Here is a 14,295-nt window from a genome sequence, read left to right on the forward strand (position 1 = left end):
GGACATTTGCACTAAAAGATGAGCCTCATTTTGTTGGAATCAGGAAGTGGGCGACACGAGGCCCCTTTTAGCGACCTAACCCCTGATGACCTCTGGAGTTTCTCTGGCGTTGCACAAACAGCTGTTTGTGGTTGCAGGGTGTGTCTGGGGTTTGCCGGCTGCATTCTGATCGCTGTTTGCAGCTGACTGCTGTCAGTGCAGGGCGTGGATGTCCTCTGATACTCCAGTGATGAAAATGATATGCTGACACACCTCTTATACATCGATGTTTTTTTATTTTTTAAATTTTATTTTTTTAACTTAATTTTTTATTAAATAAAATAGTTAAACAAACACGAGAAACCGAAAGTGATAAATTGCTCAAAAAAGGAGTGGGTAGAAGAATCTTATCAATTCCTCCCTCAATCTGATTATATTTAATGGATACAATTTTACACATTAAACATGATTATTTACATAAATAAAAAATAATAAAAAAAAAAAAACGGAATCAAAACAACTTCACAACTATTGATCTGTCAGTACATTGTCCCCATTTCACTTCCCATTTTCTAATTTATATAATTCCAACATGTTCACTTTGTATTTTTTGTAAATGTGTAACATTCTTAGTCATTTTTGAGACTTTTCTTAATGTTATTCCACAACCTCCCCACAGACAGAAATGCACATACTTTTTGGTGTTTCTCTCCCAAAAGGTTGTTTGATGACATTTTTCTTTCTTAGTCAATATTTTCATTTTTTCCTGCAAAGGTTTTTTCTTAATATGTTTTGTGAAAGTAGTTTTGATAGCTTTTTAAATGATTTACATTGTAATATATTTTATTATATTGATAATATTAATTTGTTTTATTTAATAAAATTCTGGTGTGTTCATAATATCTCACCTTCATTAAAAGAACAGTTATTTTTTAACTGGCCCAAATAGTCCCTGGATTTTACAGTCGTTTTAAAAACGTTATTGGTTTGAATTTTTATTTTCCACAAGTTTAAAGAAATGAAAGATGGGTTTTAAATTTTTTACATAAGAATTTTATTGTTTTAATTCACTATCAACAAGCTTCAAGAATACAATTGTATCCAGTTCGAGGCTGAGCTTAGAATATTTATCGAAAAATCAGTTTTTAAGGGACTTTTTGAAAATCTAAAGCTAAAGTCACAGAATGCATTCCTCAGAAAAACTGTAGAGAATATGAAACTTCAGATTCTCTGATTCTATCCTTTGGAATCTCAGGATTTGCTCAGTTTTTTGCTGGTACAAAGAAAAAAAATATTCCTGTGTAACCAGATGAGGGCCTCTGCTCTGTAGTAAGACCTTGCATAGTCGGTCTGCTTAATACTTAAAAAAAAAGAAATGTTTGTAGTTAATATATGAGTAATTGCTACTCATTGTTGAGGTTTCATTGAGGTGCAGGAGTGATGGTTTAAGTCGTATTTGAGTGTTTTTTTTGTTTTTTGTGTTGTGACGGAAGATTTGTAAAAAAGGTACCGTTACTTCTCAGAGAGTCGGATTTTACTCTCTTGTTTTTTAAGCAAAATGAAGACATGGCAAAGGTAACATTTTTTTCTTAAATAATTCCCCCATAATTTGTAAAATCTTTTTTTTTTCTCTACATTTCCTCAAATTGTTCAGCTTTTATGACGTTTGTCCAAAAAGCAGACATTTCCATTTCTTTCTGCTGAGAAGCATGGATTGTGAAGCTGCAGCATCAACTGATGAACTGCAGTGGTTTCTCAGAAATTATGTGATGTCAAAGCTCTGCAGACATCCATGACTTTACATTGAGTGGATGTGAGTGGTTTTTTCTTCAGCTTGAGGCGTCCGGTCATGGCTTGATGTGAAAAGAATGACATTTTGCGGCAAAGTTATTGTATATTCCACTGAGGGCGTGACGAAGCACCTTCTGCCAAATATGCATCCACGTTTCTGTCTGTCTTTTAACTTCACCCACTCGAGCAGCATTCGTCACCAGCAGAGAATTCCCTGTTCTAAAAAAGTGCAGGGCGATGGTGGCGATGCTGGCTCGGCGTTGGCCCTCTGTGAAGGGTCCGATTTCCACAGCGGCCACTGAGTGAGAGGATGGACAGCTGTAGTTCCTGTCTGACTTCAAGATAAAATAACAGCTGCTGTCAGGACCTCTCACAGCTCACACACACGTCTTTCTCCTGCTTTACCTCCCACCTCTAGTTCCTCACTGCTCCTGAATCTTCTATGTCCTTCTGTCCCGCTGCTCGCGTTCAATAGAAATGAACTATTCTGTCTGTTCTCTTTAAGGCTGAAACATCATTGCAGATAAAACGTTGTGGACAGAGCATCAGGATCATCTTTAGTTTTTAAAGACCCACTCAGAATTTTTTTTGTTTTTTAACATGTTCTTGTGGTATTTACGGACATATTAAAAAAAGATTGAGCTCAAAATAGTTTTTGAGTTTTTTTTTAAAATAAAATTGTTACAAATCGGGAGCAGACAAAAAATGCCTTTGGAAAAAGCTTGTAGGTTTGACGTAGACGCTTTTACAGCCAGCCAGAAGCTTCCAGCTGACAGCTAGATCCATGCACGTCTTTGTTCTCCTCAATCTAGCTGGAATCTGGGTCACAATTGTACGAATGAATAGCTCCAATATCACTTACCATTTTTGCTTGGGGGTGTGAGGGGCTGTAAGCTAGCAGGAAAGCGTGTGAACAGAGAGCTTTCAGTAACAGGGAGGGGAAAGGGGGGTGGGGTTGCTCCGCACCAACAGTCTCTCCCACAATTTAGAGGGGGATGTCCGGAGAACTACTGTGGCTGTTCAGAAACTATGTCCTAGAAAATGATATATTTTTTTTTATTTTGGCTAAAAACGGCATAATCATAATTATAAGACCACTGGGAACACTTCAAATAAAACAAAAGATGAGCAGAGTGTGACTTTAAGTTCACTCAAATCTCTGACTATCTGCTCCTGTCAGGGTCCTGTCTTGCGTAGATGTTGAATCTGATCTCTGGTTGATTTTGGTCAGAGCGCTGTCTGACGATGACTGGATGTGTCATTTCTCTGAGCCGCCACCTGCAGTTGTTTGTTCCGTTCTGAAACGCTGACCTTGATAACTGGCAGTGGGCTCCCGCCGTGGGTTCTGTCATGTCCGCTTTATCTGGATCACGTCTGGTCAGAGTCTTTGAGAAGCCCGTCTGTAATTATTTTCCATTGTCCTTCTGTTTTTCTCTCCCTGTTTACGACTGCATTACATTCCACCTTTTCCTCCCAATCATTCATTCCCGACCTCTGCCTCCCGCTCTGCATTAGAAACTCACTATAGCCCGCCGCCCGCTTCCTCTCTGCAGCTTTGCTTTGATAGTCATGTGTGTTTGCTGTTATTTTATTTTAGGGTACAACTACCTCCATACGTGATAAAATAAAGTGAAAAATTGCATAGCTGTTCAAACCTTCTTATCTGTTGACACATTGCTGCTCAAGGTACAAGGCACAGTTTGCTCTGACTGTGCAACACGTTCAAAGTATCTTCTGAAGAAAGAGCAAATTTGTGTGAATTTACAAATGTGAAATGAGACGAAACTGTTAATGTGAGGGTTTGATTGAGAGTCCTGTGTAATGACAGGCAGTCCTCTCCACAGCCGCTCCAGTAAAGCTGAGCAAACTTGCTGAAGCTTGTTTTAGCAGGTGATGGATCATTTAACGTCAGCCCCTCCCAGTGTGTGTTTCCTCATGATGGTACTTTGGAGTCTGCACACCCGAACTCCTCTTTACTTCTTCCCTCTGCTATTAGGAGCCAGACATTTCCAGAAGCAGAGAAGCTTCTTTGAACATCGTTCTTCATGGAGGAATTTTTCTCCTCAATTGAAGTCCTGTTTGTTTTCGGTGCCAGCTTATCATCTCTTTGCTCTGCTTCACCTGGACTATTCCTTTCTGTGACCCAGTCTCAGTTTAGACACGTCTGTTTATTTAAAAAAACAAAAAAAAACAGCTTTTTATGCCTTTTTCTTCCTTCCACTCCTCTTACTGACTGTAGAACATCCTGAACACCATGCATTTGTAAAAGACATTCACAATGAAGGAGAATGAAAGTATTCATTGGAAGGACAAAGAGTAAAGAAAAGAACCTTTCCCCTCCAGTCTGCATTACCTTAGAATTTGTTTTCCCCCCGTTAATAATTCTCTTTATTTTGAATTCCTTTAACAAAACCTTAATTCATTTCTAAATGTTCCTTTTTAAAACTTTCTCCACATTGCATATTTGCATTTTAAACTAACAAAGTCAATTCAAGGGTTGGTTTCCCAATAAAAAATATTTTAATATGATTTACATAATTACACTAGTAGTAGACCAACATTTTTTACATAGAAAAGTAAATATTTGCTGTTTTGTTTTTTTCCATATTAATTACATTTTTTTAAATTGAGTACAGAGAGAAACCCTCCAGTAGGAATAAACTTTATTGAGATGTGAAAATGTCTCCCAAACATGAACACTCTTTGATCTTGTGGCTTTGAATCAGCATCATTGACCAGATTTTCCACGTTTAGGCTCATAGTGTTTTCCTCTTGTGAGTGATGCTGTTGAATTTAAAATAAGTCTCTTTGTGTGAGGCCACTATAATGAGGAGGATGCTAATAAACTCTGCAGTTGTTGTCCTTATTATATTTCTATATCAACAGATGCTGACACGGATGGATTATCAGCGTAGATCTTCAATAATAAAACAAAAAATGCTTTAACTTGCCATGTCGAAAAGATTCAGCTCATCGATCTTTTACTGCTTACATCATAGCTGTGGTTTCAAATGCCTTTTATGACAGCTTTCATTTTTTTCTACTTTTAAACGGTGAATTCATTGAGCGAGCACTGATGTTGGATTTTTTCATCTTTTCTTGCTGGTCAGTATGCTCATATAAAAAAAGGGGCTTTTTCTTCTGGGCAGCTTTTGCTGACCTACATGCATCTGCACTAGGGATTGGCTGATATCATTTTTTTCTGTCCGATATCAATAACTGATATTTCCCCTGCAGCCTCGGCCGATAGCCAATATTTGCTGATACCAATACTTAAGTGTTGACAGTAACACAAAGTTTAGATTTCCTTTTTGTGTCTTCATTAGAAATGCACAACTTTTCTTTCACTGGACAATCGCATTTTACTTGACCTTTTTAACATACAGCAAAGGAACTCATAGGAAAAAATATCACTTTATATAAATAAATCTGAAAGCATTCAGACCATTTATTGAATATTAGACATACCTGTAAACCAGAAGCTCCACATTGTCAGGGATCTCTTAGGAACAACATGCATCACTATCAAACATAACACTTACCTGTAAACAGTCAATTACTGACTGTGACTGTAAAGCTTCCCTATCTATCAGGAACAAATATACATTTAAAAAATAAAGTGTTTCTGAAAAAAGTCAGAAGATTATCAGTAGATTTTTTTAATATCGGAAGGATACAGATAAACTCAAATTATGTCCGATACCAATACTGACACCGACATATCGCCCATCCCTATTCTGCACAGATTCATCCCCACCTCCTTATCATCAGCTTTTGACAGGAAGAGACTTAAAATAAAAAATGCAGATTATTTGTTTCTGTAACAAATAACCTCTTTACTAGTTTGTTGTTTGGTTCTTGTACCGTCCCCCTACAGTAAAAGGAAAAAGGTAAAAAGGTACATTTTATGACATTGCTGCTGAAATCAATCCAGATTTATAAAAAAAAGACTTGAATTCAGCTTTTAGTGCTTTCTCTGTCTAATAAATTGCCATGGAAAGCTAAGCATTCTCAAGTACTAGTTACTACATGATCACATTAGAAATTGACAAGTTCTTTTAGATTTATCTGTGTGATGTTTTTAGGCAATTTATTCTCAAAAAGAAAAACCTTTCTCTTGTTTTAATTCGAGCCACATACATGACGCATCTACAGAAAGTGGTGGATTGTCTGTTTCTCAGCAGCTTTAACCGTTTATCAGGGAATCATAAATGTGCCCGCTTTGGCACCATTTTTTATCTCCAAAGTGAATGTTTTGTCTGGATCTGCCTCTGCTGAGCTGCACCTTTAATAAGAAAGCACACCTGTTCCAAAAAATCTATATCAGGTAAATCTAAAACAAACAAAAAAAACAGCAAGACACTACCTCCCATGGACCGGATTTCAATGCCTTCTGCTTAGATGGAGGATTCATATGTAAAAAGCTGAGTAACTTTCATAGCTGAACTCAATTTTGGGCAACATGATCTCTCACAATCTCAGTGAAAACAGGCAGGAGGAGGAGCTGGCCGGTGGAGTGTAATTCTCAGAAACGTGACAGATTCTTCCATGAATTTGTCTTAAATATCAAGTTTCTTGTTGTGTGCTGAAGCTGAGGCTCGTGTTACTTTGATAAGATCCTGTTTCTAACTGTGCTTGTCTGTTTTCTCTTCCATGTTGCTGCTGCCGTTCCTCCTGCTGTTCCTCAACAAAGGTAAACGCCTCCGTTCCTCCCTCCTTCTGTGGTTTGCTGATTACCTGTCCTCATCTTACCATGCTCTCCTCTCTCTTTGTGGCTTCAATGTTGATGGAGCTTTCTTGTCATGCAAGACACTTGAGTCAGAGAAGCAGCTGTTTTCCTTCGCACCGCGAGAGGCTTAAGTCTTCAAGTCCTTCTCAGTCCTGTTCGCCGTCCCCTCAGTTAAACATTTCCCTTCACATTCGCAGTTTGTTTGGGTTTAGCGTCCGGAAAGTTAACTGTTAACACCTCTGGCTCTGTCTCCAGGCTTCTGCCCTTTTAATCCCCAGGATCAGGTGAAATGGGTGGAAAACAAACTGCTTGATGCTGTGATGTTGCTATGGATACAGGTCACCTCCTCCTCCTTCTTTGGCTCTGTGTGGGAAAGGCTTGTGTGCACAGACCTGGCTGCCTTTAAGGAGGAGGGCTGCTGTTGACAGGGTCAAGTGAAAGAGGAGACTCAGGGAAGCATTCAAGGTCGCTGAGGAGTTTTTCAGATCAAACTGTTGAGTTTAGGACTTGGAGTTCTGCAGCAGCTAATCTCATCCTGTTTTTAGTTTTGCAGATGCACGTGAAGTAGCACAGCTGATATTATGTCTATGAAGACTCTCACTCAGCTATTTCAGAACTGACAAAGCCTTTTGGACAAGAGGTGAAACGTCTTCAAATTTAAAAACCAAGTCCAGATGACAACCTTTAAACCTACTAGTATGACCTCCTGTTCTCTGGAGGTTCAGGCTGTTTCCTGAAGTCATCTCAAATTCTTCACGCTATAGTCTGTCCTGCTGACCAGAATGCAGTCTGCCTTACAGAAATCAGCAGCCAGTGGTGTTGGATGTATATGATTGATTGTTTACTGTTATTGTAAATGCATGTCACCACAAATCAAAAAGTGTAATCAAAATAACTAATGAAGCGGCTGTTTTTTTAAATGTTGGGGTAACTTTTAAGGGCTTTTGTACAAGGAATAAGTAAAAGGTAATAACAAAAAACATAAACTGCCTCTCAGCTTTTTTTCCTGACAGTCAGATATTTCATAAATCTGCAGTAAGAAAGCTGATTTTTTATTCTTTTTTTTGGGTTCTGTATTGTCCTGTTTCTCCATTGAAATTTGTCAAACCGTATCCTCAGTACAGAGGATTTAAGCAAAAACTCTTTACAGGCAATAAATGAAACAGCCTTTATGGAACAAACTGGGCAATACAAATCTCAAATTATTTTGAACAATTTGGTTTATATCCATTTCTTCAGACATTTCATATTCAGGTGAAGTGATTCTCTAACCTGCAGATGTTGACTTTGGTTCCTCTACCTTTTCTCCAGTCCCTCCTTCTCTGAACTGACTCACTTGTCCTTCTCCATCATTAGTCTCTCCGTCGGTGCTTTTAGGAGGAGAGCGGCTGTAATTGCTTCTGCTTGTCTTCCACACTTTACACCTCTGAGTTGAAGGAAGCCATTAGCGGCGTGTGGAGTGGGCCTGCTGGTTGCCATGACGCTGAAGTTTCATCCTCTGACCACTTGCTTATTATACCGGTTTGTCTTTGCTCCATGGAACAGAGCAGGTGAATATCGAGCGTGTGCCGATCAGCCTCTCCTCACCTATCATAAAGGAAAGGGTGGAAGTGATAAAACTAAAGATGCGCCTCAGCGGAAGCGCAGTTCAAACAGTACTGATGGATTCTGGCTGATAATTGCTTTTTGGGCCATCCCTATGCTTCTGTGCAGAAGTGGAGAGCTTGTACGGAGAACTTGTTTATTACGCCAACACCTTACTTTCTTTTCTGTCCTAATTCAAGCAAACCTCACAGTTTTTTTGACGAAGTAACATGTGGGCTGCCTTGGACTTTTGGATTTTACACACAAAGTAGTTCTGGATCTAAAAGGAAACTATGAAAGAAAATGACAAGAGACGGAAACACTTAAACGCTGTGACTATAAATGAGAACTGGACTAAATGAGCGGGACGTCACCCTTACTTCCAACCAAATGAAGTCAATTCACTCGCCATTTTTTTGCGATACGCACGCTGCCATGTTGGAGCCAGGTGACGCCAATAAGTCGTGAATGGTACGAATAGGTTTTGCCATCAGAAGTGAGCTTGTTGGATGGCCAAACTCCTACCACTTGAAAGCAGCATCAGGAGAATATGTCAAACACTTCAAACGTTTGATGTTGGTGCCAGTGGGCACCATATATTTCTATGGAGGCATCTAGTTTATAACTTGAATAACTTTCAATAAAGAAAAAATATAATGAAGTCAAAAATAAGATTAATATTAACATGTTAAATAAAGGTAGCAGGTTATTCTGAACATTAGAATGAGTAATAGCTGTTTATTTCTCTATAGAAATCTGTGGGATTTTGGTTTCTTGGAACCAGCAGGTTCTTCCTGTTTGGGGTCACTCAGTCCAGTCCTCCCATACAGCCAATGATCAACATTCATTTAACTGAATTAACCAATTTACTTAATGACAGAACAATTATTTTATTTTATAAAGGAGGAAAAAAAACTGAAAAATATTGAAAAGGCAAGTATATTTTAACAAAAATGTTTTTTTTCCCCCTAATTTTCTTTTGAGTTTGTTACTACAAATCACAATTTTGGTCATTAGTTGGTTATAAACCAGCTAGTGTCTCTTTTAGCTTGATCAAATAAATAAATAGTCACTAAGATGTGTCACAAATGTTGAAAAAGCAAAAAGATAAATAAAACACAAAAACCATTGGAAAAAAGTAAATGAATATGTGTGTTTTAAACTTTTTGAGTATACAAAAGTAAGTTGTCCACATTTTAAATAACACTTTGCACACATGGAGGTATAATTTCTACCAATATATTGATATCTTTAGATGGATGATTACTGTCTATTAGTAAATCCCTATTCTTTAGTTGTCATGGGTATCATGAATGAAACTACATTACACTACACTGCCTTAAAAAAAACCCCAGCTCAGCGGACGGTGACTAATAAGGACACGCCTCCTTTTTTCATCATATCCTTCACACAAATACACTCCCACATACACAGATATAGTGTGTGCTCACAATAAATGCCGCCCGAGCACATGTCTCTGACTGCATAAGTGACATCATCTGCTTGGTGGTCAAAGTCCAGTTCCTCAATCCGGCTTAGAACTACGAACACAGCGCACAGATACCCTCACCGCGACACACACCGCAGCAAAGAAAAGACCCACAGTGGAAGGAGGAAGAGATGAAGGATTATCTACGAGATTAAGGAATGGCTCTCCTTTGACAGCCTGGATATAGAGGCAATCTGATCTATTACACTCTTCCTCCTCCTCCTCAGACTTGCTACTAGTCTGTTTTAGAACCACTTTTTCTGTCTTTGGCCTCTTATATTCTTGGATTTAATAATCCCTCCTCTGCTTGTACTCCTTCCTCGTGGAGGGAGGGATGAACTCCACGGCTGCTTACAAGCAGTTCCTCCAGGACCTGGAGGAGAAAAGAGGTTGGTGTAACTTCAGGCTTTTTTTTCTTCTTTCATTGTGGATATTGATGTGAAAATGCCACTTTTGAAACTTTCCCATTTTTTTTGTTGATGATGTTGTGATTGAACATCAGTTGTGAATTTTGCTGATTGCGTGCAGAGCTGTAAATGAGACACTTGAGACCAGGCTCAGGCCATCCCTGGCATAACCAAATAGTAAAGTGGCCTGAACCCTGTAATTATTTAACATATTTTATTCATGAAACTTTCCATTTTTATTTCTTTTTGAGTTACAGCAGCTTCAATGTTGAAAAAAAAATCCTTGATAACAAACCAGGACAAAATTGACCCAAAATAACAAATCAAGTAAAATAATTTCTTGTTTTTCTGATTAACTAAGAAAGAAATCTTAGTGTTTTGCTTTGACATTTACTTTCTTGCCATATTCCCACATAATAGTCTGACAACCAAAAGAAATCTTAAATTTGAAAAAACAAAACAAAATCAATGCTGATTGTCAACTAAATTCAGTGAAGAAAGACAAAGCAATTAAAGAAAATGAAGAATGCATGAACAACCACTATTTAGATGCTCTGAAACAACATTGGATGTCATGCCTGCTTAAAAAATGTTGGAGTATTGATATTTTTCTGTTGTTTTCTCCTAAAAAAGTGGACAAAAGTACTTTTTATGGGGAAAACCAAAGCAGATCTTCTGCAGATGACTTTAATAAGATGGAACAGTAAATCACCCATACCGTAAGCAAGAGCAACATGGTTTTATTTGTTTTTTAACGTTTTATTGCAAGAAGTTGCTGTAAATAGTTATTAGTAATTGCAGTCTTTTTGACTAACAGCGAAACTGATGTCCAGTTCAAGATACAATTTGTTTTTTAATACGTAGAACTATAAAATTAGTTTTTTTGTGTGATTCATATTTGTAATAAGAAACAAATGAATGTTCCTTTTTTCTCATAAAAGCAAACAAATGTACTATATTTATATTTATTGATGTTGACTAATATTTGGCATAGTTAGTTGTTAAGTTAACCTGTGGTGTCTGCTGTCACCATGAGGCCTTCATGCGTTTCCTGAGAGCTCTAAGATGTTAATTAGCCTGAGTGGCTATACGTCATCTGTTGCTGATCGTGCACATCAGTCGTGGCGTCAAGATGCCTCCCATGTGTCTTCTGTGACACTCGATCCTGGCGAGCAGGAGTGCACGGAGGAGCAGGATGGTTTCCAGTGTCAGAAAGGCTCCAATGCTCGGCCTCTGCAGCTGTCTTCACAACAGTTGTGTGGAGGCGCTTGCCGTCTCTGACAGGAGTCAGATTCCTGATGAAATATTGAATACCATGACGCTCTAGATGTGAGTTTTGTTATCCTTCCTCCAAACACATCTTCTGTTTATACTCTACGTCGTTTTAGGTGGTGTGCAGAATCTTTAAGGCTTTAAGTAGACTCTAATGTTGTGGTTGTTTTTATGAGATCCAGATGCTCTTTGGGCCATTCTTCAGTCTGTCTGACTTGCTTCGTGTTCAGACGAGCTTCTTTACATTCCACAAAGGCTCTGAACATTTTCAAAAACACCTGTTTCCAAAAAAAAAGAAACCCTTCACCTTCTGCTCCACAGCCCAATCCCAGTAACTGCTGTTTGCCACAGAACATCCACCCTTTATAGTGCATCACTAAAAAACCTCTTTGCATTTTTCCTCATGCTAATTCTGCCTACTTATCTGAAAACAGAACCCTCTTTCTTTTGTCAAGAGAGTTGAGCACAGCGGGCCACACCTGCCGTAATGCAGTAACCCTCCAGAGCAGCTGCTGTCCGAGGCCGGCCTGCAGAGCATGGCATTACCGTCACCTCTCGTCTCCTCTTACCCCTAACTTACAGTTTAGGGTTAAACTCCTGAACTGCTTTTAGTCAGTGGAGATATGCTGTGACGCTAGAGGTGATTCAACGATTCAGCTCAACCCTGTTTGATAGAAACTCTATTTATGTTTGTTCTGTAAGTCTTATGAAGGATTCTTGTTGCTCTTTGCTCGTCCTTTTGTTTGAGAACAGGTGGGGGCTTCAACCCCTCAGCCATCTGTAGCCGCTCTCATCTCCATGACCTGAGCAAGGGGATCAGGGGAAAGGTTACTGTTTTCAAAGGAAAAGATGAGAGTACTTTTGTTTTAGCAGTACTTTTCCACAGCACCAGAGTCCCTCTAAAACAAATGTTTCTGCACTTTAGTTTTTGGTATTCTTAGGCAGTCTTCTCTTCCTGCTCGATAATATGAAAGCTGAGTGAGTTCATGTGGGATAACCTAACCTGAGCTCAGTGTTCTGTGTACTTTTGTGTTTCTGTGTCAGATCCTCTGTGTGTTCATGGTCGCAGTACAAACTTCATGCAGGGTTGTTTTTTGGTTCATGACCTGATGGAAAAAACCCTCACTGTGGATTTCTGCTTCATCTCATCCATAACCTTTAAACAAACCGTTAAACGTTAACCGTTAAACAAAACCTAAATATTTCACCAGTTTGTCAGATCGCAAAAACCAGACGTAAAGTTTTGTGATTTTGTAAGATGGATAAAAAGAAGGCAGTTTAAATTCCCACTGCGATCATCTTTTAATCTATTATAAAAGCATCCCTAGTGGTCTTTTATTTATGATTATGTCATTTTCAGCCAAAAACCCTGTGTCGTTTTCAAGGACGTAGTTTCTGCAGAGCCGCAGTAGTTCCTCACAAATGGTTCATTTTCCATCATACACCTGTTTACATGCTACCCTGCTATCTTACAGACCCTCACAGCCCCAAACTAGCATTACCAGTGCAACAACAATGGGAAGCAATATTGGAGCTATCCAGCCGTATAGTTTTGAGCCAGACGCCAACTCAGACGAGGAAAACAAAGACGTACATGTCTGCAAGTGGACGTGGATGCATCAGAATGGAGCAGAGCAGGGACTATGGAGCCTGCTGGTTGTAGCTTCTGCATCACACTTACAAGCTTTTTCTAACGACATGTTTTTTTCCTGCTCCTGATTCAAAAAAATTTGAATAAAGAAATACTCAGAAAAGCAATTTTAAGCTTAATTTTTAAATATCTGTCCTCCATCATGAACAAATGCCACAATAACATGTTAAAAACTCCAGAAACTTGGTTTTCATCGAGTGCGTCCTTAAAGCCTTTATGATTGGATTTGAAATCATCTCACTATATGGAATATTGGTTTGGGACAGTGGTAGTCGTTCCATCTGTGATGGGGTGGGTGTAGTGAAAATGAGTAAATGAATGGGTTTCTCATAAAGTGTAGTAGTAAAATGTATGTTTTTAGCGCTCTTCAGACGTTGTGGTAGGCCTTTCTGTACTACCTTCAGAGGTATTTACAAAAAACTTGACTTTTTCAACCACTGTAAAGATATGAATTCAAGTTAAAAAACATAGAAGTTTCAAGTCTATGATCTTGGTTCTTAACTCTTAAAATGGCAAATTCCTGTCTTCTGAAGTTGAGTTGGTAGATATTTGTAATCAAGTGTGTGACAGTGAATCACATAGAGTTGGTGTATTTTCTGCTCTGTCATCTGCTGCTTTTAGCTGCTATCACGAAAGCTAATCTTGACTCGTTCTTCCTGTCCATTATTTTAATCATAGACATGAAGTCAAGAATACCTCTTAAGGATTGTTCTGTTTTTTCCCCTCAACATTCAGAGGAACCCGGTGTTTCTTTTTCCTGTGTCTGTATTGACCTTTGTCAATTTTGACCTCTTTTCAAGTTAAGTTGCCAAAAATTGGCACTCAAAAAACATAACTTTGTAGAGTTTAGATTGTGCTCAGTCATGTGCTTTGTTGGTGTTGAGGGTGTCCTGGTGTTTGCCAAGTCAAAGCTTCAGCCTTCCTCTGCCTTGCACAGAGGTCTCCTTTGTTTCTGGAGGTTCTCGACGGAAACTCTAAACACCAGAATCTCTACTAATCCTCTCACATGACAGGTTTTTGACTTTGTCGCTACCCTGACTTTAGCTGCATTGTTGTGTCTGACAGCCATGGCTGTGAAATAGCTGAACATTTTGTTTAAGGTGATAAGTGTGAGGATTAGACAAAAAGTTTTCTTCGAAAGTATTAGAATGGGTTGACACGTAAGTGTGATGACACGCTGAAGAAACCACTGTAATGGGAAGGGAGGGGACGATTTGGACATCCAGTCAGTGCAGTAATTACCTTGTTTAGAGGTTTCCACCTGCACGCGGGGTGGGACAGCTGACTGATAAAGAAATGAGCTTTATAGAGGACGAAGAAGCTTTGTCTGGACTGGTAATTTACCACAATTACCCTTGACTTTTCTTTCAGCTTTGGCAGTCCGGGCTGTTTT

The 14,295-nt window shown here is 38.8% G+C and overlaps 1 protein-coding gene across 14 annotated transcripts in view; it reads left to right on the top strand.

Moving 5' to 3' along the window:
* macf1a (microtubule actin crosslinking factor 1a) overlaps nucleotides 1–14,295 on the top strand; it is a 192,963-nt gene that overhangs the window by 38,182 nt on the left and 140,486 nt on the right. For 2 of the 14 annotated variants that reach the window (XM_078954831.1, XM_078954834.1), the window contains exon 1: nucleotides 9,821–9,961. The exons of the other annotated variants lie outside the window; for them this stretch is intronic. In XM_078954831.1, coding sequence (XP_078810957.1) covers nucleotides 9,907–9,961 — 55 coding nt within the window. In that variant the 5' untranslated portion in view covers nucleotides 9,821–9,906. Of the gene's footprint in view, nucleotides 1–9,820; nucleotides 9,962–14,295 lie in introns of those variants that run through there. 14 annotated transcript variants of the gene reach the window in all.

The sequence above is a fragment of the Oryzias latipes genome, chromosome 11 (genome assembly GCF_053564925.1).
Source record: "Oryzias latipes strain Hd-rR chromosome 11, Olatipes_Hd-rR_3.1".
In the NCBI taxonomy this organism is placed as follows: Eukaryota; Metazoa; Chordata; class Actinopteri; order Beloniformes; family Adrianichthyidae; genus Oryzias; species Oryzias latipes.